Source organism: Drosophila tropicalis, unplaced genomic scaffold, assembly GCF_018151085.1.
Source record: "Drosophila tropicalis isolate 14030-0801.00 unplaced genomic scaffold, ASM1815108v1 contig_845, whole genome shotgun sequence".
NCBI lineage: Eukaryota > Metazoa > Arthropoda > Insecta > Diptera > Drosophilidae > Drosophila > Drosophila tropicalis.
This window is the reverse complement of record NW_027173338.1, coordinates 11,263,081-11,287,231: the sequence shown is the minus strand read 5'-3', so window position 1 is coordinate 11,287,231 and position 24,151 is coordinate 11,263,081. Positions and strand designations below refer to the sequence as shown.

The 24,151-nt window shown below is 37.4% G+C and overlaps 1 protein-coding gene and 1 non-coding gene across 2 annotated transcripts in view; one reads left to right on the top strand and one right to left on the bottom strand.

The window, feature by feature from the left end:
- Positions 1-24,079, top strand: part of Sur (Sulfonylurea receptor) — a 43,324-nt gene extending 19,245 nt beyond the window's left edge. The window contains 17 exon segments of the mRNA XM_068294412.1: positions 322-484; positions 546-1,476; positions 5,015-5,276; positions 5,774-5,911; positions 6,443-6,579; positions 8,191-8,401; positions 8,525-9,195; positions 9,266-9,471; positions 11,818-12,083; positions 12,085-12,546; positions 14,000-14,157; positions 14,996-15,191; positions 16,492-17,266; positions 18,253-18,380; positions 21,888-22,182; positions 23,400-23,596; positions 23,661-24,079. Coding sequence (XP_068150513.1) covers positions 322-484; positions 546-1,476; positions 5,015-5,276; positions 5,774-5,911; positions 6,443-6,579; positions 8,191-8,401; positions 8,525-9,195; positions 9,266-9,471; positions 11,818-12,083; positions 12,085-12,546; positions 14,000-14,157; positions 14,996-15,191; positions 16,492-17,266; positions 18,253-18,380; positions 21,888-22,182; positions 23,400-23,596; positions 23,661-23,819 — 5,355 coding nt within the window. The 3' untranslated portion in view covers positions 23,820-24,079.
- TRNAL-CAG (transfer RNA leucine (anticodon CAG)) lies at positions 7,292-7,374 on the bottom strand. Its single transcript has one exon. It is a non-coding gene; the product is annotated as a tRNA-Leu (tRNA).
- Positions 24,080-24,151: the final 72 nt, after the last annotated feature.

Below are 24,151 nucleotides of genomic sequence, written 5' to 3'. Positions count from 1 at the left end.
TTTTTTTGTAAACCTTTCTTGTAGTAAAAAAGCAATTGGCTAATTTGATTTGCTGCTCAATTAAAGTTCGTTGTTTTCTATAAGGTTAACTTTAACTCGTTATTGATCGAGAACAATTTGGGAAATGTTGGCATTAGAGATTATCCAGATTTTTTTAATATTTTGTTTTTTTGCTTCTGGTATTTATTTGCCTGTATGGTAGGAATATGAGACATGAAAATTTGCCCCTAATTGTATGCAACAGACAGTCGGAAATTTATTGCATGTTACTTGATACTTCTCTGTATTTCTAAAGTCTAACATTTTATTGTTCTTTTCCAGAAATACACAGATGAACGCCTAAAGAAAATTCATGACACATTGATAGGAATTAAGATTATAAAACTTAATGCCTGGGATGAGGTCTTCTTGCGAAAAATTCAAACAGCGCGCAAGAAAGAGCTAAAATATCTTAATAAAGATGCCTTTTACTGGACATTAATGAGTGAGTGGTAATGGTAGTGAGCTTTTCACTTGATCGAAACTTTTGTTTAACTTCTTTCTAGCCATACTTACTCACATTTCGACAGTGCTGATCACTTTTGTAACTTTGGCCGTGTATCTAACATTGCCACGAAAAACAGAGCAGGAGAATGAGGAGGCTCATCTGAACTTTAATGCCAGTCGCCTGTTCTCTGCCTTGGCCTTGTTCCAACAGCTTACAGTGCCGCTACTGATCTTTCCCATTACCGTGCCAATAATTATAGCTGCTCGTGTCTCCACCCGCCGATTGGAACGTTTTCTACAGGCCCATGAGATAAGAAAACAGTTTGAAGGCATACGAAACATGGCCAGAATACTGAGTAAAAGTGATGCCTCTTTGGATATGTATGAAACACAAGAGAAATCAAATATGGCTATGCGAACGGCCCAAGTGGAAAATAAATTGAATGAACAGCGCTTGGCACTGCGGATTCACAATCCGGAACAACAACAACCACAGGCACAAACGCCCGCACCTTTGGCCCAATCCGAGCCCATAACACCCTTGCTGCAGAACAATGGAGAGCAGGTGGAAGACAAGTCACCGGCGTCATTCAATACCCACGAGTTGGGCCACTCGAAGTTGGTGCAACAGCGTCGTGAACTACTTCGTAATACTCCATATGTGGCTATTAGGCCACCAAAACTCTGCGGTGGCACTGCAGAGAAACCGGTAGAGTTTTCGGTGATTCGCGCCCGAAACACAGACAGCTGGCGACGTGACTCTCTGCTACTGAAAATGCCCGACGACATTGCAGTGTCCATTAATGATGGCCTTTTCACATGGCAACCAAATAGTCAAATGCCTCATGTGCAACTGCATATTCAGGAAATGGCCATACCAAAGGGCAAATTAACCATAGTCGTTGGTAAAAATGGCAGTGGAAAGACATCACTATTGTCCGCTCTACTCATGGAAATGCCACTTCTGGCTGGAAATATGTTTTGGCACAAGTAAGTCGAACTGCAAACACGATAATAAAATCTAAGGAAGTTCCTACAACCATTAATGCTATAACTAGGCTAGGCCCTGTAGAAATTTCATTTAAGTTTTTAAATAGGTGTTAAATCGGTCTTTGACATGTGGGTGCTTGCGGCCAAGTTTACCAGTTGCGCCAGATTACGCACGTTTTGTAGTGCTTGTCCTGGCCAAAAGGGGTGCAAAATTCGCCACCCTTTTATGTAAATATTTTTAGTTATTTATGTGGCAATTTTCAGTTGTATCAACAGGCTGGACTGGTAGGTCAGGAAGGCTGGCAAGCGATTTGTTTGTTCATCTAGCGAGATTTTAATTGCATAATTTTAGGCACTGGATGTTAATTAGCTGAAATGATTGTACACTTTCAGTTTTGGTACAATCTCCATGCAAATTGAAAATATTTTGAAGGCCATGTTAGTGTAGAATGAAAACTTTAGTTTCATAAAATCCATATGGCAAGTTTGGTAAAGTTTTTGTGAAGGAATATAATAGGAAAACAATGGCATAGCCTAGGCACGTGTGTTGTATTTCCTTGCTCCACCTTTTGACTCTTCTCCCTCACATTTAATTAAAGTTTTGCAATTTCGCTCATGTGTTTGTATGCCTTTTTCTCTCTGTGTTTGTGTGTGTGTGCGTGTGTGGATGAGTGTATAAGACTACCGATTTGGAAGAAAAAGCATACAGAAGCGAAACTCTGTTACAAGCTTTCTTGGCCTTGTCCAATTGTGGCATAAATAAAATGCAATAAAAGCCTCCATTTCCAATTCGATTTCGATTTTCTTTACAAAAAATTTCTCCTCTTTTTCTTTCATCCCCCTTAGAGCCAAATTCTTTTGGAATTTTTACAATAAATTTACGTTTAACATTTAAATTCAAAAGGTTTCGTTTTTGTTGAATCTCAATTCTATGTATGCTGCCATTAAAATGCATTGCCATAATATGCATTTCATTTTATATGCAAATCAATTGCAATGCCTTCTCCCACATTCAGCATATTTAGGCATTTATTGCTTATAATTCCAATTTTTTTCATATTTGATTTTCATGGCAGTTGCAGTTGCGATTGCTGATTATTATTATTAATAATGTTGATTCATGATTCATAGAAATACTCGCAAAAGCTTTTAAGAATATTATCAGGAATCATTTTATTTGAGAATATATCTATGATGTTTGTATGGACTATATCCATTATAAATGTATATTCTAAATATTTAGTTTATCAAAAATGGATTTCAATTTATCATAAATCCATCGTAACTTTTATTTATTATAAGTTTTGTCCAAGAACGGTTTTGAAACTTTTTATGGAGATTTCCCTTTCTATATAAAATTTCATCCTCACTTTCACATTAGATAACGTTTTACCCAGCTGTATTTGGAAACTGAATTCAGCTCTTTACACATGCTACCTAAGTATGATATGGTTTAATTATATAAAACTAATTCTAACCCTGATCTTAAATGAGTGGCATATACACGAACTCATGACACTCGAAGGAATTATCCATATGGCTCACATGGCGGATGTGTGTAAGCTTTCGCTTTTACATCACGATGTCTAGTTAATTGTCACAAATGCCACTTGGGTGACTTCAATTAATTAGCTGCAATTTAGTTAAGAGGCTTAGTTGATAACTTTCGCTGCTTCGGTGCGCTGGGCGTATAAACCGCAATTTAGACACACATAGATACACCCATACACACACTCACACACACACACACACAGAATTGAATACCACAGACTCAGGGGTGTGTATAATTAAGTCTCATATGGGCTATAGTACAGATAAAGTGATTGGTTTTCTTAACGACCGCGAAATTGTCAAACCGCAAATATGTTGATACACCATATCATTGCAATATGTCAAATCATTTTCCATACGTGTTTACATGGAAATTTACATGGAAATTGCTTGTAGTTTAGTTGATTGAAGACTGTGTTGAGGTCGATTTAGCGGTGAGTAAGTGAAGAGGGTCTTTAATAGATGCATTCAATTGTTTGACAGTAATTGCGGAAATTTGCATATCTAGAAATACCAAAGGCCAACTTCTGGATGTTCTAGGCCCACCTAAATACGATTTATGATTGGAAACATGAAAAATTAAAAATGTTAGGACTAAAAAGAACTCAAAAGGTTGTCTTTCATTCTTCTTAATAATTTTGTGGCATTTGCAACTTATTGGTTCTTAGGTCATTTAACTGTGAGGCTATTAAAACACATTACGCATACGCACTGTTTAACAAAAGTAAAATGAAAATGCATAGTTTTCATCTTGGCATCTTGGGCAGTGGTTATTGCCAAAGGGACTCCACTAACTGCCACTAACCGCTAGCCCACTACAGTTTCACTTTTAATGCCGAGAAAGGAATGAAAGATTTCGAAATTAAATGCAGCCCTAAAAGCAGCTGCAGCATTGCCACTGGCCGCCATTCGAAACAGTCGTCGTCGCCGCAGTCATTCAACATATTTTCACAGTCGTTTCCATGCACATCACGTGATGCTGTAATTTATCACAAAATGTCTGTGTATGTTAATTTTATTGCACATAAAAAGGAAAAAGGCAAAGAGAAAATAAAAAGGAAAAGCAAATGCCGCCCTTCTTATTTCTCTCAATCGAATCTGAGTCAGTAACAAAGTGCTTTCTGTAGGGGCATGCAACCATATAAAAATGCATTTAACAAGCAGAAATCGTGAGGCACGAGCAGCAGCAGCCGGAGTGCAATTGCCTCTTCGCAGTCAGATCTTTTTTTCCATATAAGATGGCAAAACCATGGGGTACCGGGCAGACTTTGCTTTCAGTTTACCCCTTTTCCCATGATTTCCATCCGTGGCTTGGCAAACGCAGAATGTGCAATAATTTCAATTACTGTTATAAATGTCTGTGTTCTCTCTGTGTGTGCGGTGTACGTAAGGGTGTGTGTGTGTGTGTGTGTGTGTGTGTGTTCATCTCTTGGCTTCTAAATTTATTATATGTACAGTTTGCAGAGAGAATGTGAACTTAACGATTGTTAAGTGTGTATACCTCTCGTTTCTTTTATCTTCTTCATCTTCTCTTTTTCTGATTTAAAGTCACAGTTGAAATGAAATTGCAGTGGAAAGGAGAGACTGAGCTTTCGCTCTTTGATATGAGGTGCAAAGTGTAATTTAATGGCACTGAATTGGCGAAGACAAAGCAGTGGCGATTCCTTCAAATGGGTCAACATGACGCATACGTAATGTATGCCACGTGCTAAGGTCAATCAGTTGAAGAGAAAGCCACTTGATAATGCTTTAAAGAAAAGGAGAAGGAAACTTCAACATGGCTTTTCTTTTATAGTTTATAGTCCTCGAGGCTTAAAGTAAGAGCAACAGATAGCATTAAATAAAAGAAGAAAATGTTCTATGGGGACACTGAAAATGTTTAAAGAAAAGAAGGGTAGAGAAAAAGCCAACTTGAAAATTTCAATGAACTTTTAGATCTTAAAATCACGTCAACATATTTAACAATGTTTCTCATTTCCCTTTACAGAAACTGTACCATTTCGTATGTGCCTCAAGAGCCATGGCTACTTAATGATACCATTCGTGAGAACATACTCTTTGGTGAATCATTTCGACCCAAACGCTATGACTTTGTTTTAGATGCATGTGCATTGAAGCCAGATATTGAATTAATGCCAACTGGCGATTTCACCATTATCGGTGAGCGTGGCATCAATTTGTCAGGCGGTCAAAGGCAACGAGTTGCCATAGCTCGTGCTATCTATTCATCGGCCAATGTGGTAATAATGGTAAGTAGAAACTAGTAGATACTTTCTCAAGGGCGACAAAAGTAAATTGTGAAGCCAATAAGCCGTATCGCTGAATTTAATGGCATTGCAGCCAAAGATGATGATGCTGGTGATGATGACAGTCTCATGTAGTAAAAGCCAAAGCATCAGGTTGTAAAAACCACCGACAATTTTGATACTTTGTTGCAGGGTAAACAAGTTTATTAGCAAACGTAGCAAGCATATAAAATGATAAGGCTTTAAGTATTTGCTCATTTAGTTTACTTTTTAAATCATACAACTGCTAACCCATCAGTCAACACTTAAAGTTGGTAATATTTGCACGATTTTCACAAAAAAAAAAAAGTATACAAAATACATTTTAATTTATTTTGATCGGCTTGTACATATTTTACAAAGAAAGCTAACAAAACTATTATATTTATCAAACGAATAAACAATGTAAAAATTGTAATTGAAAACAATATTCGTTCCTCCCCTTTTTTGTGTCTTTGTAGGACGATCCGCTGTCATCACTGGACAATGAGGTGGGCGGACATGTCTTCGAGCAATGTGTACGTCAAATGCTATTGAAATCGAGTCGAACCATCATACTGGTGACACAGCAATTACAGTTGATCAAGGAGGCGGATTATGTAAGTGGCATTTGTCGATTAAGGAAAATGTGCCACACCCTAACTACTATGGCCCATGGTCATACCCAGACAGCACTTCATATTTAAATTTCTGAGCTCAACTTCTCTGACAGTTGGTCTGCTGCTCTATTTTTTGTCTGTGTTTTCATTCGTTTATTTTTCGCATCACATTGCTCTTCGTTTGTCCAGCAGCAGCAGCAGCGCATTTATCGCCTTTTGGCCATAAATGCAATTGCCTGGAAAGACCATTTCTTACCGGACTCTTTGGGCTCTTTTCGCACACATTTTTACAATTTTTTGAGCAGCAGCCTGAGGGAGAAGTAACAAAAAAACAGACAAAAAAACGAAAAAAAAACATTGCAAATTTAAATTTGAAATTGAATTTATTGCCTTTTGTGCTTTGCACCTTTCTTTGCCAGTGCTTTTCCTTCGTTTCCATTTGATATCTTTTCAATTCCTTCTCTTTTACTTTTTTCTTTTTTAATTTTTGCTTTCGTTGTGTTCTCTGCTTCTGTGTTCCGGCTCTGTCAGTTAATTGTGATGAAAGATGGTCGTCTGCAAGCTTGCGGCAGTTATAAGGACATTGAGCTAAAGCAGCCGCACATAATCACCAAATGGAACTCGATAATTGCCAAGGCAAACGCAAAGGAAAAAGACCAACAACAACAGTGAGTATTATGCTTTCTAGCAAAGAAGCAGAAACCAAAAAGACCAGAAAAGAAAATGCGCAAAAATTACCAAATATTCTGCCTGTTTTTCACCCATTGAAGGCTTAGATTGGAAAATGCTAAAGGGGCCCGAAATGGCAAAAGCAAAGAATCAGTCAGGCATTCCTGATAGGTAAAGGACAAAACCGCACAGCAAGAGTCCTGTTGGTCCTCTCAGTCTTGCAAAACAAGTCTCTTTTCAAGTTCATTTATCTGTGAATATTTTTCGGTTCCTAAAAGACAAAGAAAGTGTTCACAGAATGTTATACTTCTACAACAGGTTGCTTGTCCCCACATAAACATTGAAAGACCTGGTAAAAGTCGCCCGATTTAAATTTAAAATATGGTGGAAATATCTTTTTCAGCAATTTTTTAGGAAAGTTTGTACTCGAAAATACGAAATGTATTCGCTTTAAAAAGAATTTATTAGCTTCTTATTGTATTTTCTTGAAAATCCTATCTAAAGAAGGAAAGAGAGGGTTTTGAATAATTTTTAAATCATCTCGGGAATACATCTTTTACTCCATATAATTAATAGTACTTAAAAGACTGAGAATTAAATTCATGAACATTTATTTCATGCGAATTTTTAAATATTCATTTAATTTGTATAAAATAATTTGAATTGCGATATTTAAACTCAAAAAAAATATTTTAAATAAAAAAAAAATTTTGTCAGAAGTGGGATTCGAACCCACGCCTACAGAGTAGACTGCGACCTGAACGCAGCGCCTTAGACCACTCGGCCATCCTGACTCTTGCCACTCCGCTGTCAAAACGTTAATTTAAGCAACGGCTCAAAATGCAGTTAAATGTTCATAATTTTTTACATTTTTCAAACACCTGACAAATTATTCACCACTTCAGATGTATTTACAGAACAACTTATTCCTCCTTTGATCATTACTGGCCTGATAGAAAAGAAACAATAAATAAAAAGAATTCAAAATAATAAAAAAAAGGCAAAAAAAAAAAAAAAGAAAAGAAAAAAATATTTGATTAACACCAAAAATAAAATGTAGGAAAGTTTAAAAAAAGAGACCTCAGCAAGATTTGAACACACAACACGAAGTGGTGCTCACCTGCTACCCCCTGGACCATTAATATAGTTCTATACTTCTGATCCGAGGTCTATTGTGATCGTTTATATTCACTAGAAGTATAAAATATACAACAATAATGGGATTGTACTCTTATTCAATTAGCACATATAATTATCACAATATCGACCCAAATTAGGGGCCCACATGTTAAAAGCTACATACATCGATCTCTCTCTAGGTAGACAAAAAAGATATTTCAGAGATATTTCACAACTCGAAGTGGTCATTTTAGAAAGAATAGTATAGTTTACCTTATTATGAAAAAGAACAATACAAAGTGATAAAATGGTGCTTCCCGTATAACCTTTTGAAAGTCTTTAACCAGAGGCAGCATAAGTGTTTTATCCGCTGCTCGAAATAAAAAACTGATACACCTTCTTGAATGTTTAAATTGCTGTTTTTAATATTATTCGGCTTTTGTTTTCCTCCCACACGCACATACGCACACACATCACACACTCTCTGACAGTCAAGCGGAGAAGACGTCACGTGAACGTTGGAAACTGTTCAAAAATGTCAGCAAATTGGGATTGCAGCGTTCAATTTCGATTACATCGGATGCGGGTGGTGGCCCAGGTACAGAAATGGAGGCGCCAGATGGCAGTGTGTCCATGTCAGTTAATAATATGCAAACCGATGCCATAGTCGATGAAGATGAGGAGGACGATGAGTTACCCGCGGTAAGTTTGCGCAACTCCTGAACTACACAAAAAAGGGAAATGCTTGCAAAAGTGAATTTTTATATTAAAGAACAACGAGATTTCATTTTATGTTTTTTCCTCTGTTTCTGATTTTTTTTTAAGTCATTGTCCAGCAGTGTGGCTTGCGGGCTTCAACATGGTGGCGGTAGCTTCAAGCTGGTGCGTAAACGTTCCAGCGTCTACGGCTCTCGGCATCTCATCTACGATGTCCCTTTGCCAATTGATGAATGCCAGGCGGATGATGTTATTATGCGGCCGCGTCGCAGGTCATCAACGCTTCACCGGCGAGGTAGCACAGCTAGGGCAACCACAAATTCGTGGCATCGCCTGAGCGGCCTTAGTTCTGCCACAGCAACGTCCACCTCGAGCACGAATAGTGGTGATATGTTACGTCGCAGTGTCCTTACGGTCAGCGGTAGCAGTTATGCCGACAGTTGTGCCGGCGGAGGCATTGGTGTTGTAACAGGGGATGGCCACGATGTAGAGCCCATGCGAGTTCAGTCCTGGCAGCCGTCTCATAGAGTCCCACAGCATCAGCCAGTGACACGCAATGCTTCATCACCTCCAGCCATGGATGTGGCGCCTGTGGCCATTGAGGTAATTGCTGATGTGACACAACAACATGAAAAAGAGTGTGATGAGGACGACCCCGCAAATACAGAAGCGACACAAATTCGCGGTAGTTTTCAACAGTTTTTGCGACGCATGTCCATGCGGCGTTCCAACAAGCCCAAGCATCATCATCGTCCACTCAGTGCCACGAATTCAATTTTGTGAGTAATAGTTGGTAATTGTCAGGCTAATGTAATTATACAAACTTTCCACTCTGCGTCACCCTTACAGAAGCATCTCAGAGGAGTCTAGTGCTGCAGCTGCTCTTTTACCCAGTATTGAACTTAGTTCAGTGGCATCCACAACTGCTGCTGACATGTCCAAACCACCACCAACAACAACAACAACAACAGCAATCAATACACAACCAGTCAACGAATCGCAATTGGATGGAAAGTTGCAGAGTGCATCGTCTGCGACGGAAATGTCGACAAAATGTAAGTTATGCAGCGGCATTTTCTTTTTATTTCTTGAACTTTGTCCATTTGTATGCATGAAAAGTTCTTATGCGCAATATGGGCAAGCGGATCGATGGCTAGCCACGCAGACACACACAGTGCGTATGCGTGATTTCTTTATTAAAGAAAACAAGCAAAAATCAAAGAGCAACAGCCAACAGTGTTATGTGGAGCATACAAGTAAAACATGGTTTATCATTTTAAGTAAAAGCAAATGCTCTTAAAGAAGAGTTTTCATGCAATTCGCTAACCATTCCTTTGTTCAATCTGTTGTTCGTTAACTGCTTAACTTTATCCCATCAGGTCCTTTGGGCCCCTTTATTTTCTTCATCAAATGGGTAATTTTAGTTATTCTATTATATTTTTGGGCCTGTTCTGGTTTCAGATAAGTATTGTTAATAGAATAAATATCATCTCTGGCAATTTTTAAGTCTGATTGCTCAATATACAAAATTTATTAGCATTCTCCAAGGAGAATTTTGCGACAAAGTGTCCTGTCTCTAGAAATAAATATACATAACACTTCCGCTCATTCGATTGCCTCATTTTGCATTTCGGCTAATTAAAAAGTCGCTGCGTTCCGTTCGTCTTCAACTCTGCAATCCGATAAAGCGCCATGGCTATCAATAAACAAGTCAAGAATGCAACAAAGTGTGTACAATACGCGAAACTTTGCTTAAGTCTTTGCCTTGCTTCGACTACGGTTCTGTCTAATGAATATTGATTAGTTGCAAATTTATTTCCCTCGTGGTGGAAAAACTGCACCATAAATATAAGCCAAGATGCTGCAAACAAAATATCGGTATATTTATCAGTATATATATTTGGTAGTGCCATTTCTCCATGTCTAAGGCAATGTATGTTGTGTGCGTATGTCTGTGTGTTTTGGTAAACTTAAATCAACTTTGATTTTAAAAGTTTATTTTCCCAGGCGGGAAACCCCCTTCCACCCAATGTCAGCTAAGGACACAGTGCGGCAAGTTGTGTAAGGCAGAAAAACTTTTGCTTAACTTAATGCATTGATCTATCTACTCGCTGTCAATATTTGGCTGACAAGTCGTCGCCTAGCATCAAAGTGAAAACTTTCAATTTAATCAGCTGGCTGAGTGCCACAGAGAGCAGTCACTGGAAAGTTGCTGAGACAAGGGGATAAGAATTATTTTACTAAAAGGTTTAAATTTCCTAAAAACTGAAAATTGTAGAAAAGTAGTCTGCAATGCACTTAATTTTCTTATTATTTTGAGTAAAACAAAAAACGCCACGCAAAAAATTTAAACGACAATTTAATTAAATAAACCAACTAATTTAATTTCATACTTTTTTTTCTTTACTGCATATTAATGGAAATGTAATCTTTGGCTTTTATCATCTGGCCCAAAAAATGCTTTCATTTACCACAATTTCGTGGCAGGTGAATGCTGATTGCAACATGTTGCACATGGCAAAATGAAATAACTGAAATTGAAGGGCAACAAACGACAATGGAAAAACCAGAATTGCAGAAGGTTTTTGTTTCCCTTGTTTTTTTTTTTTTTGGTTTTTTTGTTGGCATGTAAAATTGAAATTTTATTGAAACAAACAGCAGCAGCGGCAGCAGAAAAGATACAATTCGCAAATGGAGATGTGCGGCATCGAAGAATGCATCAATCGAAAAAAATACAACAATATTTTACTAGTCACTCCCATGGCTAGCATTAGTCTTTCCTTTTTTTTAAAGACTCCCTTTCAAACAACACAATGGCCCAATAAAAACTATTAGTCTCATTTTTCACAATAGCTTATAAATAAATTATATTGAAAAAGTGGAGTAAATACAATAAATACTAAAATAGTTATTCCATAACTATAGATATCTTACAATTTATTCGCTTCTAAAATATAAAGCAAGAATAATTGAATGCACATTACACATTTTTAAGTTTCCAAGTTCTTGGATACAAACCCACTACCGATCTATGTAAATTGTCTTTGTCTTGAAATCTTTGGAGGATCTAGTAAATTGACAGTAAATTGAAATAATAGTAATAAGAATAATACTTTAACAAGTTACGAACTATTCATACGATTATGAATATCGTATCACAGCAAAAACTTTGTTGATGCAATAAACTCTTATGCAGATTCTCTTTCTACCTACGTACAATGTACATATGTATATGTATGTAGTTAATGGTGTTGTTATTATTCTCCTATAGATTTCACTTGTAGGACATTCTGGCCACTAACACGTATTTTAGCTTTATATTGATATGCTTTTTACTTTACCATTTACTTACAAGCGGTTGTTATGTAGTTTTTATATATATACATTTTTTTCATTTCCAGCGTTTGCGACAAACGATTGCCATAATAGCAACATCACAAACAACAATGGGAATAACGACAACCTGAATGGTAGAACGGAAATACAAGCCACCGCCAATAGCACTGACATGGCAGACGTGACAGCCCATTGCCAGTCCGAGGTGAGGGAGAGTGATCAGCAAAAGTTACGCTGGGCAGGTTCCTCCACCGTCGTGCCACCCACTCCCTCGCCCACACCCCCCGCCAAGTGGTCTGCCAACTGTTGTAGCAAAGACAGCAACACCAACGATGGATGCTGAACGCAAATATGGAAAAATATCACATCACATATATTTGCTCTACATGCGAGCCTCTGGCTTGCCCATAATCATTGTCTTTTTTATCACCGCACTAATTTGGCAATGTTTGCGTGTCTACACGGACGTTTGGCTGCAACATTGGAGTGACCATGTCCAGCAGCAGCAGCAGCACGATGGACTGCAGGATGGGCTACAGGAGGATGGTCGGGCGGAACACTCAAACCATGAAGTCACGTACTATTTTCGCATGTATGCAACAATTTCGTGTGTTTGCATTATAATGGCCATGATATCAACACCGGCCGGACAATGGGCTGGCTGTAATGCTCGTCGTAATTTGCACGATAAACTTTTGCAAACGATTTTGCATAAAACGTTGCATTTTTTTCAAGTGACACCGCTCGGACGTATTGTGAATCGTTTCAGCAACGATATGGCGATCATTGATAAGGTAAGATTTGTTTCATCATGTTGTTGCTGTTGTTGTTTGTACCATAAAATATATGAGAACATTGCCACTGCAGCTTTGCTATTTTGTCACTCCCCTTCCTCCCTTCGCTTCATTGTTAGTGGCCAATTGTTGTTGCTGGTGCCAGATCCTGATTGGTTTTACCCTGGCTTAGATTTCGACCCGATAAGCACGCATTATGCACTGAAATTTTTTGACTATGTGATATATGAGTTTGTTGACACGACTTGGCATTGGCGCCCCTTTCTTTTTAGATTTTTGTTATACAATAGTTTTCGATTTTCTTTTCCAATATCAATTTTTTTTTGTTGCTGACTTATGTGTGTTTGCATCGTTTGACATGAATTCTTGTGATTGAGTTGATTAAATAGAAAATTTTGCTGCCTGAATTTTTGTATATTTTTGTTGATTGATTTTTAGAAACTTTAGCTTTTTGCAAAAGTGTTGGTTAGTTAGTCAGTTAGTGACAGAAAAACAGAAATATTTGACACAGTTTAAAGTGTTTGAAAGGTTTTTGGAGCGAGAATATGAACAAACATAAAAATTGTTTAGTGCGTAGATTTTTTTAATGATTTCTTTTGTCTTTAAGTGTTTTCATTATAAGTATCTTGTAGTTTAACTTAAAATATTAACTAGTGGGGACTAAACTACCACGTCTTAACTAGTGGGGATTAAACTATCAATAGATACCACAGTTGGGGATTAACGTATGAGGATTGATTAGTTTAGAGTTGAATTTAAGATTGATATAAAAAGGCTCTTGAATCTCAACAAGGTTTTAGATAATTCTGCAAAATATTTGATTTTCCAAGTTAATTGTTTCCAAATCAAGTTTTCTAATCATTTGTCTAGAATCAAAGTTTTTCATTAAATGAAATCAGCACACAGGAAGTTCAAAAGCGTATTTGATAATTTTGCTTGCCATTCGGTTGATTGAATAGAAATGCCATTTTCATTTCAATAATTACACCACTCATGTACAGACATTTATGCCTCAAACATATCGTCCTTTTTTGTGCACTTTAGAAAATTGTTGCACGACAATTTCAAAGCCCCACAAAAATTTGATTATGAAACATGGCTGGCTGAGTGTTGGTGCTGGAACACATTTATCACTAGAGCCACATGCTTTTCCCCACTTTTAGCCCCCTCTGCTTCTCGTACTCCTCATTTATGCTCGTATTCAGTCCACATATATACAACTTTAGTGTAGACCAACAGCAACGAGGAGAATGACATGCTACAAATTTAGTCATTTGTCAATTTGGCCACAAACAAGCAAAAGTCATTTAAAAATGTCAAGCCAAAAAAGCTAACGAAAACCGAACCCTATCTGGCATCTAGGCCCAGTCCAGCCCAGTCCTCTGCTGATAACATTTGTTCATATTGCCGCTCACTATATACATATAAACCCACTATATATTTTCATTTACAGAAAATCGCGGCGACCAGTCAACGTTTACTGCAATTTACATTGCTCTGCCTCTGCGCCATCTTGATAAATGTGAGCATTACGCCCTGGTTTTTGGTCCTAACAGTGCCCATTTGTGGTGCCTATTATGTTATACAAAAGTTCTACAGGTGTTCTGCCAGGTGAGTTGAAATTTAGTTATACTACGTACTTATAAATGTTTTTTGAAAATGTCCAATGGAGAAAATCTTTTTTGTGGAAAGTTGAATAGTACAGAACGGTACAAGTTTTTCCGCCAACAACTGTTAAAGTTGCCTATAACTACAGTTTTGTTGTTATTGTTGTTATGGGGTAAATGTATAGATACATTTTGAGCTGCAAAATGGTAACAAAAGATTTTCGCATTTTGAATTTTGCTAGCCGGGCAGAATTGAGCTGGGCATTAACTTGAAGTTAAGTTTGCTCCTTTTCCATTCTTGCTGTCATCCTTCCTGCTCTCTTCCTCTTTAGGGAGTGGCACTATTAGCAGATTCCTATCTACTTGTGGCTTATAATTGTCTTTCAAGCATATTTTCAGTTTTGCAAAACTTTACAACAATTTTGACAAGAAACGAGGGAAGGGGCGAATGATGTGCCTGGCCAAGAGCGTAAGATGGGATAAGTTTAAAGAGTAAAGTGTTTAAAGTACCAACTCTTGAGTTAAAATAAAATTCGAGCTTAAACTTGAAACAATTTAATACAATTTAAATCCAGAATTGGATAAAGTTTTTAAGTCTTAAACTCCGTGCTCTTTGGATAATCTTTCATATTTCTTGAAAGAAAAATATAAAACCCTAAAAAGTAGGCAATACAATTTATCAGGAAATATTTGGTCTTTGAATATTGTATAAAAGATGTTACTAATTAACCAAACCTTCAAAAATGGTATTGATTGATTGATTCAACTAATAAAAGAATATGCAAATTTATTCTATATATATCTATAACCTAATCATTATTTTACATTGTGTGTATTTTCAGAGAACTGCAACGCATTGAAAATTCAACAAACTCACCTGTCATTTCGCATCTGTCGGAGACAATACAAGGTGTGACCACAATTCGGGCATACAATCAGGAGTCACGTTTCACCGAGATACTCTTCAAGCGTCTTGAGGCGAACACAATAGCATTTACCATATTGAATACGAGTAATCGCTGGCTGGGCATATCATTGGTAAGTCTCCTTTGACCCATCATCGTTTGGGGCTTGTGTGTCCATCTGATGTCCCGTCTATCTGTCTGTCTGTCGGTCATCTTTCCCTCTCGTGTGGCTAGTCAATATGCCAGTTATGCACATTTGATTTCTGTAAAGTTTGCTATACTACCTATCTATGTATGTGTGTTTGTGTGCATTTGAATTCAATTGGCATTTTGGTTGTGGGGAAATGGGTGGAACAGGAGTACAGTATCAGTTCAAGCTGTAGTAAAGTCTGTCAGTCTCCGATGCGTCGTTTGACTGGTAAAACGGTTTCTATTCACATTCCAAGGTATAGTTTACATTGTTCGAGTGTCTGTTATGGGTTTTAAGTGTCCAATTGATTGCAAATTGTGTGCAAATTGGTACATATTGTGTTGCCGTGTGCAAAATGTGGCAAAGGTTTGCCAAATTTGCTTGTTTTACTGCTGCGGCTTACTAACAACTACTTGGTACTTTTATTTCTCAAAAGCATAGTTCAATACACTTGATAAATTGAAAAGTAGAACATTTTTGGCGTCTTTAAGTTAACGTCTTCTTCTTTGGATAATTATCAGAATCCATTGAAATAATGTGTGAAACTTGGCGGCAGTTCAAATAAGATTCTAAGTTTTCTATACATTCTTGAATCCATCAATTCATTTTTATATTTAAATCTTTTTGCCTTGGACTTGATATTGAAATTGTTACCTATGCAAATTATTTTCTATATGACGAGGGTATATTTCTATTTAACGTAAAATTAATTTCACTTAAGTTGCTTTTCTGGTTCGATTAAGAAACACTTTAAATCGACTTTTTGACAAGTTAACCTGGTGCCCTAGAAAAAAAAAAAAAATGGAAAACTTGCCATAAGTGAGATATTCAACAGCTTTTTCACTCCTCTTCTCATTCTCATGCTTTTGGAAAGCTGCTTACAAGAAAAGCAGCAAAAATGAGAGAAAAGAAACAAAACTTTTCAATTGTGGTTTGGCATCAGCCACTCAAAAGTTTCATTAAGAGGCCAAAGAGAGACACAACAAAAAGGGAAAAAGGTTAAGAAGTAGGTAGTAGGAAGAAAAACTTGGATGAGAACCAACAACAAGTAAAAACACCAAAAGTCGTCAGAAATGTGGCATGGCACTCGCTCAGACGCACACGTGGACTGATTAAAAAGTCATGTGGAAAAAATCTTAACCAAAAGATCAACACTAACAAGCACAGTCCGTACGCATCCCGCCCCGTGTTTCTATCCTTCTAACTACATATATACTACTACTCAATCTCTTTCACTATGCAGGATTACCTGGGTGGCTGCATTGTTTTTGTGGCCATTGTGACGGCACTGGTAACGGCAAGTCTAAGTTGCAGCAACTATGCCAGAGAGGTTGCCACATCAGGAACTTATGCCATCAATAAAAGCTTGCCAGACTCGAATTCGTCTCCAGGCTCTGGGAACAGGGAGCTGACACCAACACCATCACTTGTCGGTTTGGCCATAAACTACACGTTGTTGGTGCCGATTTACCTTAATTGGGTTGTAAAACTTTTGGCCGATATGGAGATGTATGCCGGCTCGGTCGAACGCATTGCCCACTATGCCCAGGAGCCAGTAGCCATAGAGCATGAGCATGAGCATGAGCAGGAGCCGAAGTCGGAGCAAAAGCCAGAGGAAATCGCCAACAGCATTGAAGTCGATGTGTCGTCCTTGTATCCAACTACAGCCCTGTCGAGGGCTGCCTATGCCAAACTTTACCAACGCACACCAACGTCAGCTGCCGTTGATGTTGATGAAGATGGAGCGGGAGTGACTCGGGGTGGTGAGCATTTGGCTCTGGAACAGGGCAAAGGACCTAGAGACGCTGATAAATTAAATGCAGGCAATGCAGCCGGCGACGGCAATCACTTAAACTTCCACACGGCGACAGTTGTTGACAAGTTGCAGCAGGCGACGACGGCGACGACAACGACAAAGATGTCGGTGATTAAAGATAAGAAAATGGCAGCAGTTGGTTACAAGGTCGCCTTCGTGCCAAATGAGCCAGCAAAGAGGAGGCATCGCCAACTGAAATACTGTAAGTACCTACATATACAACTATACTTTCTTATATATGTATGTATGTATATTTAAGTAAGTGTCAAAGTGTGGGCGTGTGTTTGTGTGTGTGTCGGTGGGTGTGACTTTTGGCATTCAATTAGCCTCAAGGCAATTTATACGGACCATTGATTACCAATTGATTTATGACAGTTGACTTATAGCTGACACTTTCATGGCCAACAAAAACTTATGCCACTTAATATCAAGTTTCTCTTTACGATAACGTGGTTTGTACTTACTTTGAGGTAATATTTATTTTATGGAGAAGCAAATACATTTACTTTGAGCAATTCAAGGGAATAATTCTTAGTGAAATCGTTTATTTTCTTGCTTCGGACCAAAATGATTATTAAATATAATCCTAAAGAGTTTTTAATAACACTCATTAAAAGCCTTAACTCAAAAATTAGTTTACAGTCTAAAATTGAAAAGGGAATGGTGATTTATTTAAGGTCAGCAAACTTTCTCTTTCGATTCCTCACATTTTCATGACAAAGAACGAAAGAAAAATCTAATTGGAATTCCAATTTCCCATTTCGAGATGCCCCTATAACTTGATGCTCCAACTAAATGCTATCAAATCATAAGATAAAACTAACTTATCGTTTTGAGTACAAGCAAATGTCGTCCCTTTCCCTCATTTGAGTGTGCCCTAAACGATGACCTTTGTTTGAAGAGCCAAACCCTTCTCATTAACTCCTAGTCAGTTTTTTTGTGCCCACATCAGTTTCCATGTTCATTTTCATTTTCATATTCCTTTTTTTTTTTGTTTCCTGTTTTGGTTTTGTTTGTTCTTCAGAAAATTTTCAACTGACACTTTGCGGGCGGACATAAATTTTAAAAGGTTACAATTTTCATGCATTGTTGATTTGGTATTAAATTATTATATACATACATAGTAAAGAATTTACACAGATATAATAATGGATCCATCCCTTTTGTTTTTCCATATACGACATGAAGACCGGAGTGTACCGATTTCCTGGCCACAACGCGGAGACATAAGCTTCGAAAATGTCAGCCTATGTTATGAGGGACAAAGGCAGATGGTTATCAGTAATCTAACATTGAATATACCAGCGGGTCAACGGGTGAGTGGTTAAAAAACAAACAATTGTTGCCCCAATCCCAGACATTGGCCACAATGGCCAATACTGTAAATAAACTGGCAAAAATGTTGAGCAATAAATAAAATCACATCAAGGATGTGAAAGGCAGAGATACACAGAGCCTAACAAACTGTGACCAATGCATAGCAAATGTATCTATGTAAGGTAGTGTGGTAGTCAGGGCAATGGAATCGAATCGGAGTGCTTGCAGAATGCACTTTAGCCGCAAACCAACCAAAGCCAATGCCCAAGTCCAAACTAACCGGGCCCGACTTGGCCAGACAGCGTAAAAAAAGTCAACAGCAGCGGAATGAAACGTCTGCAAATAACAGCAAACGATGAAATACTATACATAGTATCTACAATGTTATACATGCACACTTACTTACATATACATATGTATATATGTATACAGATACATGTCTATTTGATCTATTGGATCAGGATCGGATTATGAATGTATGAATCCAATCACATAGCTTGTATTATTTTATGCGATAAAAGGATGAAAAGATATATGTGAATTGAAGTCCAAAATTGGACCAAACTTTCGTAAATATTCAAAAATAACCTTATTTCTCTTGTAAAGAAATCGTTAATAACTTATAGTAACTAAACATTAACTATTCATCTTTTGTTTGGGAAGATGTTAGTTATCCTAAATAGTCTTGATCAACTTGAATAGCATATATGTACATTAATTTTCGTAATCTTAGTGTATAGGGATTGGGGAAAGTCCTTGAATAGAAGTTCAATGTGAGTTTCGCTGATCTCTAGGAATTTGGACTTAACCTATTGTCACCTCTTATGTGATAATACGCCCCTGACTTGTCTTCACATATAGAGCTGTCCATCATCATTATGGTAAAGTGCACACAAGGAAAACTCCACACAGTGGAAAAAGGGGAAAGAAATGGTTATAGAGAGACAAGGAGAGGGAGAACGAATGAGTCTGGTTAGTTTTTGCCATCATCTTTTTGCCTTGTGCCTTTTGCCATCTGCCTTCTACTCTTCGTTTTGGTTTTTTCTCCCATTCCTCGTTCCTTCGTTTACCAGCAAATATTGTAAATTTTCTAAAGTAGTTGTAAACAAAATTGATAGGTTTTTGAAGTTTGAATGGCAGGGCAAATATGTAATGTACGAAGAGGAGACGCCGATAAACGAATATTCCCAAGTTGAAGAAATTTTTTGCTATATACTAAAGCAAAAGAGAAAAAAACAGTGTGAATTCTTTATTCACCACAAACTTAATGAGCCAATCCAGAATAAATCCTGCAAATTTGTGCAAAATTTTATTTACACGTATATAAATTTAATTTCATTCGATTCGATTCTGATAAATAAATCAAGCGAGTTCAATGACCAACGTGATAGTTCAGAAAATGTATAAAAAGTCAGCCATAAATTTCTAAACGACTTTTTTTTGTTTGCGATATAAAAAACCAATTGAGAAAACAAAAACAAATTTGAACTTATACCGCAAATCAATATTTGATACATAAATTTAAATTGTGCATTGCATGGCACACAGAAAAGGAAATTCATTTTTAAATTCCATGTTAAATATTTCGCGAATTTCACGATAAAAACATGGCGAAACTTTTAAATTTCAAATATATTCTCTTTAAGTTAATTTTGGCGCAAAATAAATGGAACATTTTATTATAATAGAAAACTACTAAAATGGCCAAAACAATGTTTAAAGTTGGACTGATGAAATATTTAGCATTTCATTGAAAAAGAGTTGGAAAATCTCAATCAGCTAAAAAATCTATTGTTTAAATAAAGTGGCAATTTTTTACCTCGTCAATCGAAATCTCTATAGAAATTCATCTACAATGAATGTATTTAAAATATAACAAAGGCTTTCAGAGATGAATTTATACTGATACAAACACTTTTAAGATAGAAATAGTTCAAAACTTTTCATTGAAATAGAGATAGGTTCCATCAACCTAACATACCTTGTTATACCCTTGCAAAAATATTAATTTTGGTCAGAAGTGTGCAACGCATAGAACGAAGCATCTCCGACCATACAAAGTATATATATTCTTGATCAGCACGACGAGACGAGTTCAACTAGCCATGTCCGTCCGTCCGTCCGTCCGTTCGTCCGTCCGTCCGTCCGTCCGTCCGTCCGTCTGGATCAACGCAAACTCCTCCTAGACCGTAAGAGCTACAGAGCTGAAATTTTGCACGTAGGCTTGTATATACTGCAGGCGTTGTATATCTCGGATTCAGCCGGATCGGACCACTATATCATATAGCTCCCATACAAACCCCAAAGTCACGAACAGTGACTTTTCTCAATAACTTCGTTATTTTCTATGCTATTATCGTGAAACTAAATATTAGAGAGTTTACTACGCCTATAAGCGACTATGCCAAATTTGATCAAGATCGGGTGACTATATCATATAGCTCCCATACAAACGGCCAAGTCACGAACAGTGACTTTCTCAATAACTTCGTTATTTTCTGAGCTATTGTCGTGAAAGTTAATATTAGAGAGTTTACTACGCCTATAAGCGACTATGCCAAATTTGATCAAGATCAGGTAGCTAGATCATATAGCTCCCATAGGAACGATTGGTGGAAAACAGTGACTTTGATCAATATCTTCGTTATTTCCTATGATTGTAGGCCTTTCTTTCGCAAGCATAAGCCTGTTTAGATAAAATGTTCTTCCAAGTTACCAAAAAAGTTGCAAGGGTATACAAACTTTGACGCGGTAGAAGTTAGCCCCGGCCCTCTGGTTTTTAGAATAATATTTAGTACGAAAGAAAGTTAAATGTATTACAATTGAACACTTTGGCATTTGACAGATTCAATTAATTCTGTTACGTATGTATGTATATGTACATATATTTTTTACAATTTCAAAGATTTGTGCATTCAATATACATATTTTCTTTGTTTTTTAACTGAATTAAGTTGCAATAGATAATAGACACAGACTGCATACAAACAAACAGTCTGTGGGCTTACATTCAATTTTCAGTTTTCGTGTTTTTCGTTGCTGTTTTTCCTGGTTTCGGCTCATGCATATGCAAAAGTGTTTTGACAACAATTTCATCATGGTCTCCCATTTTGGCCATTTTGCGAGAGAGAGAGAGAGAGAGAAAGAGTAGAAAAACTAAAATTTGAATCCGAAATGATGAAAATGTTTAGGCTTTGATTTGGCTGATGACATTGCGAGTTGGTTTAAAAACGTTTTAGCTTAGCTATAATAGGCTTAGGCTTCGATGCATCAAGCATATTGATTGATTGATTGATTGTTAGATGAAAACAGATGCGTCAACTGATTATAGACGGCAATTGAACCAATATATATTTTATAGCAGCTGCTGGTCTGCAAAAGAGTCAGCAGATTTTTATTTGAATTTGATTTCACAGTTAACGGACATATTTCCATTGCAAACGATGATAATGCACTAGACTGTTGGGTTCTTTTATTGTTGTATCATTTTTATTTTTATCTTTCAGATTGGCATCTGTGGTCGCACGGGCAGTGGCAAATCCTCGTTGGCCTTATCCCTATTCGGTGTATTGCAAACGACAAGTGGCCACATTCGCATCGATGATGTGGACATTGAGCAAATCCGGCCAGACGAGTTGCGTTCTAGATTATCGATAATTCCACAGGATGTGCATCTGTTCAATGCAACAATACGTGAAAATCTTGATCCGCATGGTTATTATTCGGATTTGCAATTGTGGAATTGTCTCGAGTTGGCGCAACTCAAGGAGTTTGTCAATGTGCATCTGCCGCAGGGTTTGGGTAAGCAAAAACGTTACCTCCTCTCGCTCTCCTCTCATGTAAATAACAAAAACCATGCTACTGACAGACAGACAGACAGACAGACAGACGGACTGACTGACGGACCGACAGAGCGTCTCTCTGTGTTTGCCTTATGAAAAAATCATGTTTATTTTTGGCAGCAAACATGGCATCCTTCCTATCCCCACATATCCTGGCATATCCCGGCTGACTAACTGACTCACTGCTTGACTGTTTGATGTTTACAGTAAAAGTTCATGCATGTTTGATTTTTCGTGTTGATTGGCTCACATGTGGGTAACATAAAAACACACTCACACACACACACTCACACACCACACACTCATATGCATAGCTATGTAAATGTCTATCTATTGAGTATATTTACTCGTATTTGTGTTGATTAGGCAAATTCTTCAAATACATTTCTTTAATTTGTGGTTTGGGGTATTCTGTATAGCCATTTAATTGCATTTTTCAGACTTATTGGTCCGACTGGAATGACAAGCTTTTAAATATTGAATAACATTTCTTCCTCATCGGCATTTAATACATTTTCAATTTCATTTGAACTTTGTCTCTGGGTCTCTTTAATTTCCTTTAACGTCTTCATTACATTTAACTTTGTAGTTAAATTTCATTTTAGTTGCTTTTCAATATTGAATATCATTTACATATTAAATTTCATATCAATTTCATTTTAATTTCATTTGAGGCATTGATTCTAATTTAAACCATCTGCTGAAAGGGGCTAAATAGTTTTGTAGAAACATTTAATACTACCATTGCTTCCAATTGTATTATTTATACAGTTTTGATTGATTAATTATTGTAAACTGTACTTTAACCAACTTTGCATGCATTTTACCATTCCTGCACGTCAGGAAATAATTTCTGCCTTAATAAAGTAAGCCACAAAAGTTGAGCAACGAGCGAACCGAGTAGAACAGTTTAACCTTTACCCTGAGATGGAAGATGAAGGGAGCGAAGCAGAGTGCCATTTCCTTCTCTTCCTTTCATAGCCGTGTGGTGCTCTGAACTGGTCGGTTAATTCCCCTCGTTAAGGCTTAAACGCGTGCTTAGCCAAGCGGCCATTATGTCACGCTTATTAAATACAACTTTAATTACGCACTAAAATGGATTTTTATTACGCCATATATATCAGGCAGTGACTCCTGGTTAAATAAATGCATGTATGCTATATTATTCTTACGCAGATACTGAAATCACCGATGGCGGCATTAACCTGAGCGCCGGGCATCGGCAATTACTTTGCCTGGCACGTGCCATTCTGCGTGGCTCCGTTTGCCTAGTGCTCGACGAAGCAACAAGTACACTGGATATCTCCACCGAAAGGGCCCTCCTCAAGGCAGCGGATAAGGCCTTTCAGGGTCGCACAATTATAACGATTGCTGTAAGCTCCTGCTTTTAAAGATTTGTTTTTTGCATCATCTGATTGTTGGTTTTTCCATTCGTAGCATCGTCTGAGCACTATTATGGACTATGAGCGCATTGTCGTGCTAGACCAGGGACAGATCATTGAGGACGGCAATCCACGGCAGCTAAGGGAGCAGACAGATTCCGCTTTTTATGGCCTGCTTCAGAAGGGAGCTGAGATGAGCAGCATTACCACTTAGATATTGTTTTTGTACTTTTAGTTTGTAAGGGAAATGTGCCATGAAAGTGATTGAAAGTAGTTTCGGGTGAAGTCAAACCATCGAGTGGTTTGTGTCCTTCCGCATTAAGAACCTAGTTGTGTGTCCAAATGTGATTATGAATTTTTATCTATATATGTAGGTGTTTAACTTGTATTTCATCTCCACTCAATATATATGTATATGTTTAAATGTATTTCTGGGTATGATTGTCATTATATTAATAAAAACTTTGCATAGCATCTGTCGCCTATAATGTCGCCTGAATGCGATGAATGAACTAGATGATCGATGAAATACCAGCTAGACTAGCA